Source organism: Suncus etruscus, chromosome 15, assembly GCF_024139225.1.
Source record: "Suncus etruscus isolate mSunEtr1 chromosome 15, mSunEtr1.pri.cur, whole genome shotgun sequence".
Taxonomy (NCBI): domain Eukaryota; kingdom Metazoa; phylum Chordata; class Mammalia; order Eulipotyphla; family Soricidae; genus Suncus; species Suncus etruscus.
Window position 1 is genome coordinate 45,075,776 of NC_064862.1, and position 21,000 is coordinate 45,096,775.

Sequence of the window (21,000 nt, forward strand, 5' to 3'; positions counted from 1 at the left end):
AGGAATGTGGTCTTCACTGAGAATAACTCTATTGTTTTAGAGGTCTAGGAAGGAACCAAATCCCCTAAGGTGCAGTTCCCATTTTCTGAGAAGGGTCAATAGTCCAGGATCTGTACTCTGGCTGTGCCCTTGACCACCAGACACCGAGGCTGCAAGGACAAATTTGAAAAAGAGAAAAAATATTCTTTTGATTTTAGTGCTAAATATTATCCAGAAAAAGGATTCTCTTAGTAATCTTTGGTGCTGAGATATCTGAAAAGAATTTGATTGAGGCCAATTTTTACCTGAGATTTTATATAGGAGGGATAGCCAAACAATGACAGAAAATGTAATACCAAGCATGGATTTCTTTTCGGGAATTCCTGAACTATCCACGCAGGGGAAATGGCATCCTCAGCAGGCCTTTTGAGGAACCCATGAGGGCTATTTCAGCTCTCCACACAGGGAAATCTAGGGATACATCTGGCCTGCTGAGTTCCCCTAAAATGGATACGTTTTTGCATGCTATAGAAAAACCCAACAGTAAACAATTTTATAACCACAGTGCTTAAGTTAAAAAACAAAACAGGCATCTGGTTTCAGAAGAGGAATGCTCCAGAGCAGACCTTAAAAACAGAGAACCTCAAAAAGTGAGTTTTGAATTCAGGCTTGTCAATGGTTCTGTTTATAGAGAAAAATAGGATATAAGACTTAAAAGTATATTTTATTTTAAAAAGGCAGAAAGCTGGTAGGTAGCAAGGTATGAAGAAAAACTCAATAGTTACCTACAGCTTCCAGGTATTAGATGGAAAAATAAAAGCAAAAAAAATGAGGTAGATGAGGGAAAAAATAGTTGAGAAAAGTAAGAGACAGTTATCAGGGAAATAAATTTCAAATCTGTTATCTAAAAAGTGAGTGGCAGTGGAGGTGTTAAATAAATTATGAGTAGGACTCTAAACCAAAGTACAAAAACAAAAATAATAAAACTCAACTCAAACCAAAAACAACTAAAGATCGGTCACTCAGTAAGACAAAAGAACTAGGGCCTGGAGAGATAGCACAACGGTGTTTGCCTTGAAGCAGCTGATCCAGGACCAAAGGTGGTTGATTCGAATCCCAGTGTCCTATATGGTCCCCCGTGCCTGCCAGGAGCTATTTCTGAGCAGACAGCCAGGAGTAACCCCTGAGCACACCGGTGTGACCCAAAAACCAAAAAAACAAAAACAAAAACAAAAAAAGACAAAAGAACTAAAGTGAATGACTCTAGGAGATGTCTCCTTGAAATAGATGTGGAGGTAATATGGAAGTAATCAGATACCAGGGAATTAATTATGTAAAAGAAAGTATTTATTTTATAATAACTGAATACGTGAACACAAAGACACTTTTCTTCTTCAAAAGTCTTGAGTTTTATAGGAAGCACAATCACTTCCAATATCCCACTTCATCCTCTGAAAGAAGTAGACCAGAGTGCTTTCTAGTAGTAAGCCACTTAATATAGCCAAAAAGGAGAGCTTTCTGTTGATGTTTAGGGTCACTGAAAAAGAAAACAGAGCTATTAAGTTTCAAAAAGTCTGAGTAAATGATAATGAGCATGTAAATTATGTGGTAGTATGAATGGAATTGTTTTATAAAGCTGATTTTAGAAAACATCTGTTCCAATTAATTTCATAGTTTTATATATATATAAACCTTGATAGAACCATTTCATCAGCTTATAACAAAATTTCCCCTCAAATGAAAAGTCCTAGTCATATTAAAGGGAAAATAAAAGCAGGTCTTAGGGTCATAAAATGAGTAAGTAAAGAAATTGATAGATTCAATTCTATAATTTAAGACAAACATGCTAAAAGTATCAGGTAATAAGTTTTAAAACAGACTTCTTATATCAGAAAATGAAATCATAGAGGGTTTCTTATTTCTTTTTGATGTAGTAGAACTTATATTGAGTTAGGAGATAAATACCTCACATCTTACCATAGATTGATAATTATGCAGCCATATAAGTTTGGACAGGTCATCACAAACACATTCGTAAAGTATAAGTAATAATGGTGGCACCAGTAATTCCACAGGACAGAGCTAACCATATAAAAGTATTTTGAAAACTAACATGCACCATGTGGTTAAACTGAATAAGACTGTATGTATTATATGTATAAGATGACATAAATGTTAGGCATTGTTTTTTCTATTATGAAAAAACAGTATCAATATTTAACAGATTACATAAAAATGGTATTCTACAGATAAGCCTTTTCTTTGAATTGAAAATTGAAGTGACATAATAAAACAGAAACATACCTCTAATTGCCTGAAAATTTGATGTAAGAACAAACACTTTAATAAGTTGGAGGCACAGGGTTGTGTAGTCATGTTCCCAAATGACAGCTGGAATTAACAGAAGTTTTCCATAGCTAGATAATAACAATGCTTTCAGCAGCAAAGTGAAGTTGTTTTTTTTCCCCACTAGCATAGGTTTTTGTATCCACAGGAAAGTAAAAATGCCAACAAAAAAGGCAGTTTGTTCTAAAAAGAAATAGAAAATAAAATGTTCCTATTTAAACCATATGCTTTTTATTAAAGAAAACCCCAACATTTCAAATGAGTTGACTGCACATAAAATGTTTGATCAAGATTAAAATTTATTTTTTATTTTTTGAATACTTGGAGGAATAAATAAACCCTTTATTTATTGCACTCATGTAAGAGGTACTCTACCACTGAGCACTTTTCCTTCATGTAAAAAAAACTGGCCTCTTCTTTCATGTAAAAAAACACGTCGCTGACTTTTGTGACAAATCTTACTTAGATTTCAGAACCATTTAGTAATTCATTCATAATATTTACAGTAAATAACAATTCCTTTGTGAAATATTTCATAATCCACTGGGAAAAAATACAATCACCAACATTCTGAAGTTCTTTCTGGGAGGTATGGGTCTCTTCAAGTCTTCAGTGTTAGACATCTTATAGAAAGAATCAAACAGGAGAATGGAGTCTTTTAATCCTAAAATCTGGGCTCATTCAAAAAACTACAAAGTTTTGCTTTGTTCCTTGTTCCACTATTTATTACACTTCTATTATTTACAAGAATTTGAATAGTCATCTAAAAATGTAAAACTTCCTTTGTTAATTTAATTTTGGTTTATTTAGGCTCTATCCAGAGGTACTTAGGGGCTACTTTGGCTTGGAGTTTGAGGCAGGGGTGTCTCTAGTGGTTGGGAATCAAGCAGTGCTATGGGCTGAAACCAGGCCTGTTATATGCAATGCATGAACATTAGTCATTTGAGCTAGCTCTCTGGCTCCCTTTATTAATTTTAACAAGCTTTTCAAGTAGAATTTCTTATCTCCTAGAAATCATTCATTATCCTGACTAAAAAATGCAATAATTCCAATAATCCCACTTGTCAGAACAATCTTTTCTGTTCCTATTTAACATACCTTTAGACTGAATTATTATTATTATTATTATTATTATTTTGGTTTTTGGGCCACACCCGGCAGTGCTCAGGGGTTACTCCTGGCTGTCTGCTCAGAAATAGCTCCTGGCAGGCACGGGGGACCATATGGGACACCGGGATTCGAACCAACCACCTTTGGTCCTGGACCGGCTGCTTGCAAGGCAAACGCCGCTGAGCTATCTCTCCGGGCCCTAGACTGAATTATTTTTATTAAGGTTATTACTCCTTTGATTACAATCTGTATAAATGTTGAGTATCCATGATCCTATTTTGTCTTATTAACTGAGTTAATTAGGTTTCTGCAGAATAATTTTTCTGGAATACTACATAAACACACACACAAACACAGAACGGTTTTCTTCTTAAAATATTTTATAATTAGATATAGCCAACTGAAAAGAGGCTCCAAATACAGGTAGTTTGGATCAACAAAAATAGTTTAGAATGATTAACCTATATCAGAGCTGGTATATTCTTTGGGGAAAAAAAAACATGCCTGGGGAGGGTAAAAAACAAAAACAAAAACAAAAAAAAAACATGCCCCTTCAAAATAATTGAAGGGTTTGTTGATGGCCACAAAGGTTCCCCAACCACCACTAGAGTGGCCTGACTAATTCCTGACACCCAACAGACCTGAGCAGTATCTTATCCTCAAGCCCATGAAATATTGACTGGTTGGCTGAGAAACCCCACAGGTGGTCTTTGGACTCACTTTGGAATACTGCTTGGGAACCCCACTCCTTGCTATGTTCCACCAAATCCTCACTCCAATGCCCAAAAATGAAGTCTACAAATATCTGTTCAAATAGGCATATCTTTTAGTATAGGTTATTCTATTCACAAATTTTGGACAGTAAAGGGCTGGAGTGATAGCACAGCAGTAGGGCATTTGCCTTGCATGGGACCAACCCTGGAGGGACCTGGGTTTGATTCCTGGCATCCCATACCGTCCTCCAAGCCTGCCAGGAGCGATTTCTGAGTACAGAGCCGGAAGTAACTCCTGAGTGCTGCTAGGTGTGTCCCAAAAACAAACAAAAATTAAAAAATCTTTTTGGCAATAACTATCATGTTTAATGATGGTTGCCTCCTCACAATGGATGTACACAAAGCTATAACTTGCTGAAGTTCTCCTTCTCTTACAGAGGAAAAGTTTTTGTGCATTAAAAAATATTGTTTAAAATTCTCTAATATAACAATGAAATTATTTCCATCTAATATGTGTGGCAACAAGATAAACTAAAATGCATAGTTATGACAAGGTCATCTTAGGTTAGGGATAGAGCTAAATATTTGTCTCAAATAGTTTCTCTAAAGACTACAAATCTTTCTTTTTAATCATAACAGTAAGTACTAGTTAACTAAGAATACACATCACAGTTTCTTCCTACCTAGAGAAGCAACTGCAAACATTCTATAGAAATCCCACTCCTTAGCATATCTGATAAAGTCATCAGGATCATTCTTCTGGTTTGAATCTTGAAGCTGCCACCATCTCAGGTATGCTTCACAAAGCAAACAAAATATGCAGAGTTTTCCATGCATCTGATAGTCAAAAAGACATTGCCATTCAATGAGATAGACCCAACTGTAATATTACTAGTAAATACAAACATAGCTAATTATTCATGGGATGAAAAAAAAATCCCAACTATCAACTTTCCAAATTTGCTATTACCTAATTAATTACATACCTGTTCTCAGTCTGTGAAACAGTGAGTCTTAATTTGCAGCATCCAATAGAATCATCTCTTATGGGAGTTTTTTTCAAAAAGACAAATCTTTCATTTTGGCCCGATTCTGATTCAGATTCTTTGAAAGTAAATTCTAGGCATTCATATTTTAGAACTTTTTTCTTTTTCTTTTTTTTTTTTTTGACCACACCTAGTGACGCTCAAGGGTTACTCCTGGCAATGTGCTCAGAAATAGCTCCTGGCTTGGGGATCATATGGGACACTGGGGGATTGCGGTCTGTCCTAGACTAGCACCAGCAAGGCAGACACCTTACCACTCTGCGCCACTGCTCTGGCCCCAACTTTTTTTCATTTTGAGATGGAAAATTCTACTATGCTTCCTAATTAAGATGGATCACTTTAACATGATGGCATATGCCAGCAACAATATGTTAATCACCATTCACTTTATTTTCAACAACTGTTCATTATAACTGATAAAACAAAATTTATGTGATTCACAGGCAGGTGAAAGCAACAATAAGAGAACAGATTTAATTTGAAGATTCCACCATACCAAAATAAACTATTGTTTTAAATACATATTGAATATACCTAGGCTGCAAGAGTAAAAAATTAAAATTTCAAAAGATAGTAATATATAAGCCAGGTGGAAAGTCTACAGAATCCAAATTTTTTACAAAAACAAAAATAACATATAAGTGTAGGGTTTACTGGTCTTCACTCTAAACTATTATGGTGATATCCTCCTTCATCCTTAACAGTTATGGCCTCCTCTTTTATATATCAAAGACCCATCTTAGTGAGAAGAACTTCTAGATAGATTCTTTACCTTAGTTCTCCTCCCACCCCACCCTCCACCCATGGGCATGGTCCTAACTTCCCAATAAATACTGCAGTCCTGGAAGGCCTCTTCCTCTTGCTTCACATGGTGGAAAGGTCCCCAGATCCATGTTTCATCTCTCTTCAGCTTGGTTTGGATTATTTCCTGTGGTGGCCCTGCTTCAGACTTGCTTCCTCCTTCCCCATGGGATTAAGGCATGTGGATTTATTTACAGATAAAAATATGTATACAACTTACTGGCAATGCTAGAATTGAACCTAAGGCACCATATATGCCAGATATCTGTTTAACTATCATCCCTGACCCTGTAATTTCCCTTTGAGTTGAACTTTATCGCTACGAAGTGGATAAGTGAAAATGTGTGCACAACCAATGTAGACCAGAAATAGTTATATCCTGGTGTCACACTGGTCTTCCAGGATGCACTTTGGAAAATACTATGAGATTTAAAAATTATCAATGCCTATTTCCAGTGATTCAGACTTAAATCACTGGGTGAGGTTCTGGGTAAAGACTAGGCTTGGAAGAATTAACTGTCACCTGCTATCATCTCACCCAGGAAATTCTAATGTGATGTAAAGTTTAAGAATCAGTAGTCTATACTGAAAAATTGTAAGCACGGTTATTTTTTGAAAAATCAATGGTCTAATAATTAAAAAACTGCTCAGGTTTAAATTAGGGTAGAGGGTTCAAGAATAGATGAATTACACCATTACTGTCTATGTTAAAAATAGAAACAATAGGAGCTGGAGCAATAGCACAGTGGTAGGGCATTTGCCTTGCACATGTCTGATTCAGGATGGACCTTGGTCCAATCCCCAGTATCCCATATAGTCCCCCAAGCAGGAGCAATTTCTGAGCACATAGCCAAGAGTAACTCCTGAGCGTCACAGGGTGTGGCCCAAAAAGCACAAAAAAAAGAAAAGAAAAAGAAACAATAACAGAACACCAAGTGAAATGATCTTCAGATAAATATCTGTAATATTTTTTCTCGGGAAAATCTGGGTTATATACTAAAAATTGTTTATCTGATTATATATTTAATAGGCTATTCTATATTTTAGCAACCCTACCAAACAAGTAAATATTCACAACTCAATATATAAAATGTCTTGAAATGTTTTACAATTTTATAAATTAGAAAATTTCAAGATCAGTTCAGTATTGTTATTTACCTTATGCAAAACCTCAATAGTACAGAATAAAATTTAATAAAATGTTTCTAAGTATAATTAATGTTTATTTAGACATTTTACCTAGATATATTCAATTTTACTTAGTTAAAAATAATATCTACTTCAAAAGGTTATGTACTAAAAGGAAATTCAGATGGCAGTTTGTCAGTTTCCTGCTAATGACCATAATCATTCACTAAACATTGTGAACCTTATTAAAGGCGCTGTCTAGAAAGTTTCAGACATTACAATTTAAAATACTTTAAAATGATCTTTCTGTTCAAAAGTATATAAAAAGCATACTTAATATGTAAAATCATAATCAAATAAAATCAGATAATAAAAATTCCACAACTTACATTTATTTCAGTATTGAAAAGAATATGTCTATAGGCCTGGGTTTTGCAAAGAATAGCATTAATCAAGATGATAACAGGATCATACTCAATATATTTGTCCACAGGTTTCTGGCAGGAGTTCTAAAATAATTCAAGATAATGTTACAACAAATAATTTTATACATTTTGAAATTATACAGAATTTTAAGAAAGAACATATTTTAGAGTTGGAAAGCAATAAGGCTATATCAGAATTTATTTAAATAAACTACTTTTTAGATTCAAGATACCACCTGGTCTCAAAAATATCTAAATATATTAACTATAATCTCCTGAGCCTGAAATATTAATATTTTAACCTCAGATTTACAAAGCTAGAAGTAGTTTTTAATTCGTTATTGTTGCTTCTGGGCCATGCCAAATGTTGTTTAGGATTTATTAATGGTTCTGTACTCAGGGATTATTCCTGAAAGCATTCAGGGGAGTACACTGGAGTTGAAATAGGGTAAATTGGATACAAAGCATGTGCCTTAACTCCTTTGTTATCTATAAGGACCAAGAAGTAATAATTTTTTTAAGATTGATTCAAGTATGCAAGTGTCTTAGAAAAGTCTTTCAATTTGTAGGAGATGTTATAAAAGACATAATATATAATGCACTTCCACTTATAAAGTTGTTGACTGGCTCGATGGTCTCTTTCTCTCCAACTCTGTGAATCTTGAATTTTAGGGAAAAGGAGAATAACCCTTTAGTTTAAGATTACAAAAATATAATACAAATACCTTCCTCACCAGACTCTGAAAACAACCAAGATGCCCTTTAACAGATGAATGGCTAAAGAAATTGTGGTACGTACACACAATGGAATATTATGCAGCCGTCAGGAGAGATGAAGTCATGAAATTTTCCTATACGTGGATGTGCATGGAATCTATTATGCTGAGTGAAATAAGTCAAAGGGAGAGAGATAGATGCAGAATAGTCTCACTCATCTATGGGTTTTAAGAAAAATAAAAGACATTCTTGCAATAATTCTCAGAGACAAAAGAGAGGAGGGCTGGAAGGTCCAGCTCATGACATGAGCTCACCACAAAGAGTGAAAAGTGCAATTAGAGAAATAACTACATTGAGAACTATCATAACAATGTGAATGAATGAGGGAAGTAGAAAGCCTGTCTAGAGTACAGGCGAAGATGGGGTGGGGAGGAGAGAGATTTGGGACATTGGTGATAAAAATATTGCACTGGTGAAGGGGGGTGTTCTTTACTTGACTGAAACCCAACTACAATCACGTTTGTAATCAAGGTGTTTAAATGAAGATATTAATAAAAAAAAAGATTCTGAGAATTACAAATTAGTGAAGAAAATGGCATAGTGCCAACAACCTGAGATGGAAGATACCTACATTATTACCCAAATAGCATCAAGATTAATAGAAAATGTTCTTTTTTAGCTACAGTAGATACTTAAAAGTGCTAAACTATCATTAAGGAACTAAGCTTGATGCATGGTTTTAGGGTTACCCAAAAAAGCATTCTTTACTATGATGTTATGAAATCCTAATGCCTTCAGAACATGTGAAATGTATGTCAGGACACAATATTTACAACCCAGAAAATGTAATGTTTGAAGTATTAAATTATCCCATGGCATTAAGGTAATTACTTGCAGCATAAGCTAATATTACAAATTTCTTTAATATTCTAAAGAAAATAACATATTAGTAGTACTCAGAGGTAACTTCAGAAAGTGCTTGGGGAAACATATATGTGCTAAGATTGATCCTGATTTGGCCATATACAAAGCAAGGCTCCAAAGTATTTTAAAACAATGAGAGGGTAAAACAGAAATAGAAGTAATGGATACGTAAACATTCTAGGGTCACTTTTTAATTATATATATAAATACTAGTGAAAAATGAAATGTACTGAAAAATATTAAGTTTTACCTCAAAATGGAAATTGGATTCACTTCCAAATGTTTCTCTAATACATTCATATGAAGTGTACCCCTTTTTTGCTCATCAGGTAAAATGCCAATATTTTTCTAGCAGTAAAGGAATATGTACTATTATTTCAAATTTAAATTCATCTTATTAAAGTGAAGTAAAAAAGGTTACTATGTTTGCACCTTTTTGCTGAGCAGAGTAGTCTAGAATCTAAACAGCAATCACAAAATTAGAAATTCTGTAATGACAATAAGCTGTCTTCTAGATCCCATGTGCTTATCAGGTAGAGAAAACTCTTCATCAAGAAAATGAAACTACTATTAAGAGTGCAAAGCTTGTCTGAAGCCTTCCATTTGATCTCTGGCACCCCATGACACATAAAAGACATAAACACAAACTTATGGCTTCTCAATGGTCCCCTTTGTGTATTTTATAATTTATTTTTATGCTGAATGAAATGAGTCAGAGGGAGAGAGATAGACACAAAATAGTCTCACCGACCTGTAGAATTTAAGAAAAATAAAAGATGGTAATAATACCCAGAGACAATAGAGATGAGGGCCAGAAGGACCAGCCCATAATATCAAGCTTACCACAAAGAATGGTGAGCATAGATAGAGAAATAACTACTAACAACAACTGTGACAATGATAGTGAGAATGAGAAACAGAATGCTTGTCCTGAAGACAGGTAGTAGGTAGGAGAGGAGGGAAATGGGGAACACTGGTGGTGGGAAAGTTACACTGGTGAAGGGTGGTGTACATTCGATGACTGAAACCCAACTACAAATTTTTTGTAACCATGTGCTTAAATAAATTATCAAAATTTATCAAAAACTAAGCATTTTCAGATGCTACACAGAGGAAAACATAGTCAGAACACTCCATGATATTGAAGCCAAAGGTATCTTCAAGGATGAAGTTCCATAACATCACCCAGATACCAAAACCAGACAGAGATGCTGCCAAAAAAGAAAACTACATATCCCTGATGAACACAGATGCAAAGATCCTCAACAAAATCCTGAAAAATAGAATCCAACACCTCATCAAGAAAGTCATACACCAGGACCAAGTAGGTTTTATTCCAGGAATGCATTGGATTGTATAACATAAAGCAATCAACATCATACACCATATCAATAAAAACAAAGATAAAATCCACATGAACATACCAATCGATGTAGAGAAAGCATTTGATAAGGTCCAACACCCATTCTTGATAAAAAAAAAAACTCTCAAGATGGGAATGGAAGAAACTTTTCTCAATATAGTCAAGGCCATCTACCACAAGCTAGTAGTAAATATTATTTACTGGAGATAAACTTAAAGCCTTTCCTTTAAAATCTGGTACAAGACAAGGCTGCCTTCTCTCACTATTCCTATTCAAAAAAGTACTGCGAGTTCTTGCCATAGTGATTAGGCAAGAAAAAGATAAGGGCATCCAACTAGGAAAGGAAGAAGTCAAGCTCTCAATGATTGCAGATAACATGATACTATATTTAGAAAACCCTAGCGACTCTACCAAAAAGCTTCTAGAAACAATAGATATAGCAAAGTGGCAGGTTACAAAATCAACATGCAAAAATCAATAGTCTTCTTATACACCAAAAATTATAGAGAAGAAATGGACATAAAAACAATCCCATTCACATTAGTGTCACACAAATTCAAATATCTTGGAGTCAACTAGAGATGAAGGATCTATACAAAGAAAACTACAAAACACTGCTTCAAGAAATAAGAGAACACAAGGAAATGGAGGCATGTACCCTATTCATCGATAGGGAGGATTAACATTATTAAAATGGCAACATTCCCCAAAGCACTGCACAAATTTAATGTAATTCCTCTAAGGATACCCATGACATTCTTCAAAGAAGTAGACCAAACACTCCTGAAATTCATTTGGAACAATAAACACCCATGACTAGCTAAAGCAACCCTTAGGAAAAGCAATATGGAATATTTTCCATATTCCCAATACAAGGGAATATTTCCCCAACTTTAAATTGTATTACAAAGTTATAGTCATTAAAACAGCATGGTATTGGAAATAAAGGCAGACCCTCAGATCAATTGAATAGACTTGAGTATTCAGAGAATGTTCGTCAGACATACAATCAATTAATCTTTAAGGGGTAATAAAAGCAAAATGGAGCAAGGAAAACCTCTTCAACAAGTGGTGTTTGGACAACTGATCAGCCACATGCAAAAAAGCGAACTCAGGCCTCCATGCACAAAGGTCAAATCCAAATGGATTTGGTCCAAATGGACCTTTATATCAGACCTGAAACCATGAGATATATAGAAGAACACATAGGTAAAACACTCCATGACATTGAGACTAAAGGCATCTTCAAGGAGGAAACATCACTCTCCAAACAAACAAGTGGTAGCAGAGATAAACTGATGGGACTAAATTAAACTGAGAAGCTTCTGCACCTCAAAGGAAATAGTGATTAGGATACAAAGGCCATCCACATATGGGAAAAATTATTCAGCCAATACTCATATGATAAGGGGCTAATATCTAAGATATACAAAGGTGCTGACAGGACTTAACAAGAAAAAAAATCACCTAACCCCATCAAAAAATGGGGAGAAAAAATTAACAGACACTTTCTCACAGAAGAAATACAAATGGCCAAAAGGCACATGAAAAAATGCTCCACATCACTAATCATCAGGGAGATGTAAATCAAAACAATAATGAGGTACCATCTCATGCCACAAGCTTTACATACATCACAAAAAACAAGAACAATCAGTGCTGGCAGGGATGTAGAGAGAAAGAAACTCTCATTCACTGTTAATAGGAATGCCATCTAGTCCAGCCTTTATGGAAAATAATATGGAGATTTCTCAAAAAACTGGGAATTGAACTCCTATATGATCCAGCCATACCACTCCTAGGGATATTCCCTGGGAACACAAAAACAACATACAAAAATGCCTTCTGTACACTTATATTCATTGCAGCATTATTTACAATAGCCAGAATCTGGAAACAATCAAGATGCCCTTCAACAGATGAATGGCTAAAGAAACTGGTACATATACAGAATGGAATATTATACAGCCATCAGGAGAGATAAAGTCATAAAATTTCCTATATATGGATGGACATGGAAACTCTTATGATGAGTGAAATAAGTCAGAGGGAGAGAGATAGACACAGAATAGTCTCACTCATCTATGCATTTTAAGAAAATTAAAGACATTATTGTAATAATGCCCAGAGACATAGAGAGGGCTGGAAGGATGGGCTCCTGAAATGAAGCTCACCACAAAGAGTGGTGAGTACAGATAGAGAAATAACTACACTAACAACTACCATAACAATGCTAATAAGTGAGAAAAATAGAATGCCTGTTTCGCATACAGGCAGGAGGTGGAGGAGAAGGGAAATTGGGGGCATTGGTCATGGGAATGTTGCACTTGTTAAGGTGGGATGTCCTTTTTATGACTGAAACACAACTAGAAACATGTTTGTAGTCATGGTGCTTAAATAAGGATATTATGAATCATTAAAAATAAAAAAGGATGAAGCTCCTCTGATCAAGCAAGTAAAAGCAAAGACAAACAAATGGGACTTCATTAAACTGAGAAGCATCTGCACTACAAAGGAAATAGTCACTAGGAAACAAAGGCCTTGCACACAAAATGGGAGAAAGTATTCACCCAATATCCAACAGAAAAGGAATTAATTTCTAACATATACAAAACACATATTGAACTTTACATGAAAAAAATCTAACTTTACCTGAAAATAGAGAGAAGAAATGAACAAATATTTTCTCAAAGAAGCACTATAGACAGCCAAAATCACATGACAAAGTGCTTCACATCACTAATCATCAAAGAGATGTAAATCAAACAACAATGAGATATCATCTCACAGCAAAAGTCTAGCACACTTCACACACACACACACACACACACACAAAAAACAACAACAACAACAAAAAAAAAACAAGAACAACCAGTTTCAGCATGGATGCAGGGAGAAGGGTCTCTTTCACTGCTAGTGGGAAGGCAGACTGGTTCAGCCTTTCTGGAAAACAATATGGTCATTCCTCAAAAAGCTAGATATAGAGCTTCCATATGATCCAGCAATACCCCTAGGATTATCCTCCAGGAACACCAAAACACAATAGAAAGAAAAATGTCCTCTGCACACCTATGTTCAGTGCAGCACTATTTACAATAGCTAAAAACTGGAAACAACCCAGGTGCCCAACAACAGGTGATTGCCTAAAGAAACCATGGTATATGGATAAAGTGGAATATTATGTAGCCATTATGAAAAATGAAGTTATGAAATTTTCTTAACATGGATGGATATGGAGACCATTATAATGACTGAAATTAGCCAGAGAGAAAGGGATAGACATAGAATAATCTCACTCATTTGTGGGAAATAAGAAACATAAAATAAGGGATAATAACTATATCCAAAGACAATAGAAATAAGGATCAGTGTCAGAAGGTCCTGCCAAATAGGAAGCTCACCACAAAGAGCACTGAGTGAAATTAAGAGTAGAGAAAGGTCTACTAGGACAATGATAGCTGGAATTAATTGCTTTGGTCGAGAACTCAGTGCTGAAAGGGGAGAAAGTGACATACAAGGCACCCCTCTTTTGACAATAGTAAACACCATAGTGCCAATTTGCCAGAGAGAGGGAGAAAGTGAGAGAGAAGCAAAATGCCTGTACAAGAGATAGGTCGGAGAGGGATGGAATGGAAATGGGGATATACATTTCATTGCCTGTTATGGTCCCCAAATCCCAGAACACTTTTAAATTTATTTATTTATTTTTGCAGAAAGTTATCCTACACCTGACAACTCACGCAGATGGTTAGCTTCAGTATGCCATGGTTATAGTCTCGGTACAATTCCTTGGCTCCTTCGTTGCATTCGATACACCTGTACTGGCAGGAGACTGAAGTAGAAGTAGAGGTCGCTGACACCCCAACTTTGTCCCTCTTTCTAGCTGCAACCCCTTCCATGTCTCATGAGCTCAGTCAAAGCTCAGCCCGCCTACTACTGCTCACTCGCACACACGCAAAATTGGTGCAGAACTTCCGACTTAGAAGTGGGACAGCGTCAGACGCCACACCGGAAAAGCTGCGCCCCGCAGGACGTCTGGGAATTGTAGTCCAAAGCCAGGAAAAAGCACTCCAGGTTGGCAGAGCTAGGACTACAACTCCCAGTAGGCAATGCGATTTCCCATTCCTGCCCACTTGCTACAGCCCACCTGCCGCCCTGAGCTAGGGCCGTGAGGCCGCAGAGTGCGGTGGAGGCCTTTGCACATGCGCTTTTAGGGAAGATGGCACCTGCCGGCAGCTGCTGTTGCTGCTGCTGCTGCTACTGCTGCAGCTGTTGGGGCGGCGCTGTGGTCTCTGCGGGAGGCGCCGGGCGAGTCTTGGTGGTGTTGCTGCTGCTGAGATTTCTGTCTGCGGGGCTGTGCCCGGGCGCCCTGGCCACTGAGCACTATTCGCCACTGTCGCTGCTGAAGCAGGACCTGCAGCATCGGCAGCAGCAGGAAGCTCAGGCGGGCGGCGGCGGCTGCAACCCGCCGTCTGGGGACTGGGGGGACCAGTATTCTGCCGAGTGCGGCGGTGAGTGGGCGGGGGTGGGCGGGGGTGGTGGTGGGTCTGGGGACCGAGATTCCGGGTGCTGATGCCTCGGCCGCCGGCGGCATGTGGAACCGGCCCAGCCAGGTGTCACTCCGGTGCCGCTTCCAGATTGCAGATTGCAGATGGTCCCTAGCACCCCCCCAGTCCTACTGTGCACCCGGTGGAGCCCTGAGAACTAGAAAGTGACCGATCTATGGGGACGCTTAGGCCCAGAGGAGAGGCTCCTGTGCATACGCAAGGGGGAGTCTGACATTAGGGGTTGGAAATCAGGTTTCTTCACTACTCTGATGTCCTCCAAAAAATTCTAGTGTGGAATTTAAAGGGAACCAAAAAGCAAACTCTTAGAGTCAGCTCATTGGTCTCCCGCTTCTGGTTAAGACCTGTGACCTACCTGCCAGGCCCTCCAGAGGATTAAAAGGGCTCCATAGGCCTGTAGTCTGTGTCTGGCACAGATGTGTCTCTGTGTGTGTATTGGAGGTACGCCAGTTCATTCATTCGCTTGGGTACTGTTGGCCTCATTCACGGCAGATGTCTCAGGGGCAAAATACATGCTTTTTTTTTTTTAACTTCTATAAGGGATCTGTTCACCTTTCATTTTCCTCCTCTAGCTCTCTCTATATTTTTCTTTCTCTATGTAAGTTTTCTCAAGACTTGTTGCCTAACTCACTAGCATATGTCTTTGCTTTTATGGCCACACAACACTAGTCTTCAGCTTTTTGTAAGAATTTATTGTTGCTGGTGAGATGAGATGTTAAGTGTAGCACACTGATTTCCTTTCAGCACAGTCAGACCCCTCAGCGTCTCACTGATTTATTTTTACACTGTCTAGGGCTACCAGTGTTGAAAAGAGGAACAAGAATTAACTTTTTTATCTGTTACTTCCTGTGACTGAACAAGTTAATAGTCTATCTTTGCAAATTTGCCGCCTCTGTAAATTAAAGATACTATAACTAGTAGTAACTTACAAGATTAATTTTCTTCCCAAAGCTGCTCTATTAAAAATGAGAAATAACTGATATATGGAGTGCTTGCTGCTTGCTATTGTAAGAGCTTTAGGTTAGTTAGCCTGCTTTCTCTGTAAATATCTCATGGTGAGTTCATTCCCTTAGATGAAGAAACTGAAGTCCAGTGACAGCATCAGTTTCCTGAGGTCCCACATCTGTGTAAGAATGGTCCCAGTTGGTTAGGCCCCAGAAAAAGATTTGTCTTAAGCATTAAGTGGTTGTAGTTAGGAAGATACATCTGTAGTATTCACTAACATGTGGTAGGTATGTACTGTGCAAGTTTTCATTCTCTTTTTGACCGACAATTTTGATACTTAACTGGTTAAGTGACTGGAAGGTATAAAACACTATATTATGGAATTGACTGACTTCTAGGTGACTCATCTCACTCTATATCATCAGGCTTATGTCTGTTTTTAAGAGTCCTAATTTATACCATTTCTGAACCGTATCAGTCTCCTCACACCTTCAGGAAGAAATAAATGTAAATTTACATAAACTAGGCATTTGGAGGGAGCCTTCTGTCTGCTCACTTGCACTGTGACATATGGAGATCGTTATGTAATATTCTATGCCTTAGCGAATGGACATTGTATTATGTGTTTTCAAGCATAATTTACTTAAATTATGCTTTTGTTCTCCTATGTAGTAATATTTTCTAAGTTTGGAATTAAAAATGTGTGATTGCAAATGTGTGGCTTTTGTCTTTGGCCTTTCTTTCTTTGCTGATGTAAATTTTAGAGAAATTGCTAATAGATGTTAAACGTGGTTTGGTGTGTCCTAGGAAATGACTTTTCAGAATCAACTGGAATTCTAGCTATTTCCCTTAGTTTTATGGTTAAGGGATGTGACAAAAGCTGTACAATAGAGGTTCCAAAATGTGTTTCTTTTTTTCTTTTCTTTTTTTTTTTTTTTAGTTTTTCAGGCCACACCCGTTTGATGCTCAGGGGTTATTCCTGGCTACGCGCTCAGAAATTGCCCCTCGAACCGTGGTCCTTTCTTTGGCTAGCGCTTGCAAGGCAGACACCTTACCTCTAGCGCCACCTCACCGGCCCCTTTTTTTACATTTTTTAATGTCCAGAGGTTACTCCTGGCTCTGCTCTCAGGAATTACGCCTGGAGGTGCCTGGGAAAACATAAGATGCTGGGGATCTAACCCAGGTTGGCCCCTGCAAGACAAACCTAGTCTGGTCCCACAAAATGTTTCCTATTTCTATCTTGTTACATCAGAAAACAAGATAGAAACTGGACCATTTGAAATCTTTCCCTCTCTCTGTTATGTGATGAACAGGTGGAAGAACAAATTAAGAATTTAACCAGAACCATGGCACAGAGTGGTAAGGTGTCTGCCTTGCCAGCGCTAGCCTAGGACGAATTGTGGTTTAATCCCCCGGTGTCCCATATGGTCCTTCAGCCAAGAGTGATTTCTGAGCGCATAGCCAGGAGTAATCCCGGAGCATCAAAAGGTGTGGCCCAAAATAAAAACAACAACAACAAAAAAATAATTTAACCTGATAAGGTTTGTGGTCTATATCCAGAGTCCCATGTAATCAGTAGAAGGTTTAAGTAAGTGCCAGAATTCAGAATAAATCAGTTCTTTAGAATTGAACAAATTTACTGTCATTTTCTGGCTTATTTGCCCTCAAACCTGTCCATATCAAACCAGCCCCTACACACATATCAAGCATATCAACCACTTTTTCACAAACATTCTAATAGCTATTGAGTTCAAATGATTAGTTGATGCAAGCATGGTTCTGTGTACCTGCATCTGTTTACCTGATGAGCTGTCTTAGTATTATTTTACGATAGATCCAAAGACAGTGTCTGCTGTGAACCCTTGGTCTGGACAACATACCAGGTACACTATCTTCGAATGAGTCAGGCCCTAGAGTGCAACTTTGTGTTCCATAGGACTAGCTAGATGTAGACTTATAAATGAGAAGCGTGGATGACCTCCAGGTCCTAAGTCTCACCTTGAGCTTTTCTGTTTCCTGGCTCCCTTTCTTTTCTAGCATATTTTTATGTTTTGCTTTTTATTTAGAAAGTATATTATAACCACAAGCTTCTGAAAAGGAAAAAATACTTATGTAATAAAATGGAAGTCAATTTTATTCTTGTTAGCTTTTTTAAATTTGTATTTGTAGAAATAGGGAACAATAGTTTTCCCCCAATCCTTTGCCTCAGTTTTATAGTTTTAAACAGTACTTCTGTGCTCCTTCTAAATCCTCCTAACATTGTAGTAGGTACCATATCTATTTGCTTTTTATTTACAGAAATAGCTATGAACCTATCTGTAAGACTTACAGATCAGTATGTTAGTATATGTGTTATAGTATAATTGTTAGTATATAGTATATATACATATATATATACTAGGTATATATAACATAGTATATATGACATCTTTCCTAAGTAATTGCTATTTTATTTTATATTATTATATAAATTATTTATTTTGGTTTTGTGGCCACACCTGGCTGTGTTCAGGCTTACTCATGACTCTGTGCTCAGGGATAATTACTGGTAGGGCACAGTGACACCATATGGTGTGCTAGGGATCTAATCCAGGTTGGCTGCATGCATGGCAACTACCTGCTGTACCATCTCTTGAGTCTCAAATAATTGCTTCTTTTTTTTGGGGGGGACGGGTTTGGGTCTCACCTGGTGGCACTCAGGGGTTACTCCTGACTCTGCACTCAGAAGTCGCTCTGGGCAGGTACAGGGGACCATATGGGATGCCGGGGTTTGAACCACCATCCATTCTGGGTCAGCTGTGTGCAAGGCAAACGCCCTACTGCTGGGCTATCTCTCTGGCCCCATAATTGCTTTTTAAATTTATGAATTGATCTTAATTGCATGCTGCATTTAAATTATTGCAGTTGTCTTCATTGTAGGAAATCATGGACATTTTGGAGGAGAGTAAATGGGGGTTGAGTCACATTCAGAGGTGCTCAGGGTTTACTCCTAGCTTGGTGCTCAGAGATAATTTCTTGGTGGTAGTCAGGGGACTTTATTCAGCACTGGGGATCAAACCTTGATAGGCTATGTGCAAAGTAAGTGTTTTCCTTCTGTAGTATCTCTGGCCCATATTAGGAAATTTTGTTTTTGGGTCACACCCAGTGGTGCTCAGAGCTTACTCATGGTTCTGCATTCAAGGATCATTACCGGTGGGGCTCTGGGACACTCTGTGGTGCCAGGATTGAATCTGGTTGGGTGAGTGCAAATTCTTATTCTTTTTACAATCTCTCTCATGTCCTGTCCTCCCCAAGCTCCCCACCCATAAAGAAATTTATATAACATCTTTCCTTTATTTATTCTGGATTATAAGGAAATTAAGAATGTAATTTTATGTTTAATCATAGAAACTTTGATAACCCTTATATGATCACTTGATTCTTTTCCTCTTAACCTGATGTTCAGTGTTCTTAATATTTAACTTTGTGGTAAATCTCCTTTTATTTTAAAAAATAATCATGTAACAGTAAATATGACAATATAGGGCCACAATATTATAGTGTATATATACGTGTATATATGTGTATATGTATATACGCTACATAGTGTATATACCATACAGCTATAGTAGAGTAGCTAGGGTTCTTCCCTTGCACACAGTGAACCTGGGTTGGATTTCCAACATTGCAGATGGTCTGTCAAGCCCACCAGGAGTGACCACTGAGCAGAGCCAGGAGAAAGCCCTGAGTACATGTCCTGGTATTGGTCCCACTCCAAAATTAGACTGTAAAATAGCTAGCTTTTTTAAATATTGTATTTTATTTAGATTTTTATCTCATATTAAACAATAAAAATTTCCCAAAAGTTTATTGATATCATAGGTATGAATAAATAACTTTTATTGATCACCTATATGGGTAGAGTTTTCCTTTGTATAATATATATATTTTGGTTTTGTTTTTGGACCACACCCATGGCGCTCAGGGGTTACTCCTGGCTATGCACTCAGAAATCGCTCCTGGCTTGGGGGACCATATGGGATGCCAGGGGATCGAACCCAAGTCCGTCCTGGATTAGCCATATGCAAGGCAAATGCCCTACTAGGCATTTGCACTATTTCTCTGGCCCCGTCCTTTGTATATATTTTTTGTTTTTGTTTTTATTTTTGGATCACACCCGGCAGTGCATAGGGATTAGTCCTGGCTCTGTGCTCAGAAATCACCCTTGGCAGGCACGGGGGACCATATGGGATACCAGGATTCGAACCACCATCCTTCTGGATGTAAGGCAAACGCCCTACCTCCATGCTATCTCTCCGACCCCTCCTTTGTATATTTTTAAAATGAGTTTTAGGTATTTGGATATACAATATTGTTACTCATATTTTTCATGCAAACATCATTTCAGCACCAATGAACCATCAGAGAGATCACATCCCTTCACAGTGTCAAAAGTAGCCCTCCCATTTCCCTCACCCCGACACACATGTAAGTTCAGTTTTATCAATAACATCTTGAGTTCTGACAAGTTTGACCTTTCATTCTTCTTTTATTATGTTTTTTTTTATCTCATTTGGAATAGATCCCTCATTATTATTATTACCATTAGTTATGGAGGAATTATAGAGCTAAAACTACTATAATTCTACAAAATAGTAAATCAATGATAAATTATAAAGTGGAAATTTTTTTCAAAAGCTATTATCTTTTAAGATTTAGATTAAATAAATCAACACCAAGAATACTTTAGCTAGCTAGTCATTCAGATTTGAAGAAATGGTAGAGTTTTAGGAACAAGCAAAAGCATAAATGTTTTTATATTTTGTTTAGAGAAGTTTATGGAAAAGGCACTTTGGTGCTATAGATTTGTATTACAGTGCTCAGTGTAAGAATGTTTAAGAATATTCAAATTAAGTTGTATCGGTCATGGACTAGCTCTTGGGGTCTGAATGCAGGAGA

General features: G+C 37.3%; 2 protein-coding genes across 6 annotated transcripts in view; one reads left to right on the forward strand and one right to left on the reverse strand.

The window, feature by feature from the left end:
* Positions 1–1,308: 1,308 nt before the first annotated feature.
* ARV1 (ARV1 homolog, fatty acid homeostasis modulator) lies at positions 1,309–14,544 on the reverse strand. 2 transcript variants are annotated; one of them, XM_049789669.1, is made up of 5 exons: positions 14,293–14,544; positions 7,513–7,632; positions 4,832–4,985; positions 2,284–2,508; positions 1,309–1,516 (listed from the first exon to the last, which is right to left on the reverse strand). In XM_049789669.1, the coding sequence occupies exons 1-5, from the start codon at positions 14,449–14,451 to the stop codon at positions 1,374–1,376; spliced, it is 801 nt and encodes a 266-aa protein (XP_049645626.1). In that variant the 5' UTR covers positions 14,452–14,544; the 3' UTR covers positions 1,309–1,373. The 2 variants fall into 2 exon arrangements, with proteins under 2 accessions (XP_049645626.1, XP_049645625.1); XM_049789668.1 differs by having other exon boundaries at positions 14,281–14,544.
* A 161-nt stretch (positions 14,545–14,705) lies between these two features.
* The window catches only part of TTC13 (tetratricopeptide repeat domain 13), a 104,938-nt gene continuing 98,643 nt past the window's right edge, over positions 14,706–21,000 (forward strand). For all 4 annotated transcript variants that reach the window (XM_049789631.1, XM_049789632.1, XM_049789629.1 and 1 more), the window contains exon 1: positions 14,706–15,063. In XM_049789631.1, coding sequence (XP_049645588.1) covers positions 14,772–15,063 — 292 coding nt within the window. In that variant the 5' untranslated portion in view covers positions 14,706–14,771. The remainder of the gene's footprint in view (positions 15,064–21,000) is intronic.

Bases quoted from the DNA above. Each gene is read 5' to 3' on its own strand.
- ARV1 (XM_049789668.1), bottom strand. From the start codon at position 14,451: ATGGAAGGGGTTGCAGCTAGAAAGAGGGACAAAGTTGGGGTGTCAGCG. The intron at 7,633-14,280 runs GTGTAGGATAAC...GAATTATTTTAG, and splicing joins CCATCTGCGTGAGTTGTCAG to AACTCCTGCCAGAAACCTGT. The intron at 4,986-7,512 runs GTAAGTTGTGGA...TTTGACTATCAG, and splicing joins TTTTCAATACTGAAATAAAT to ATGCATGGAAAACTCTGCAT.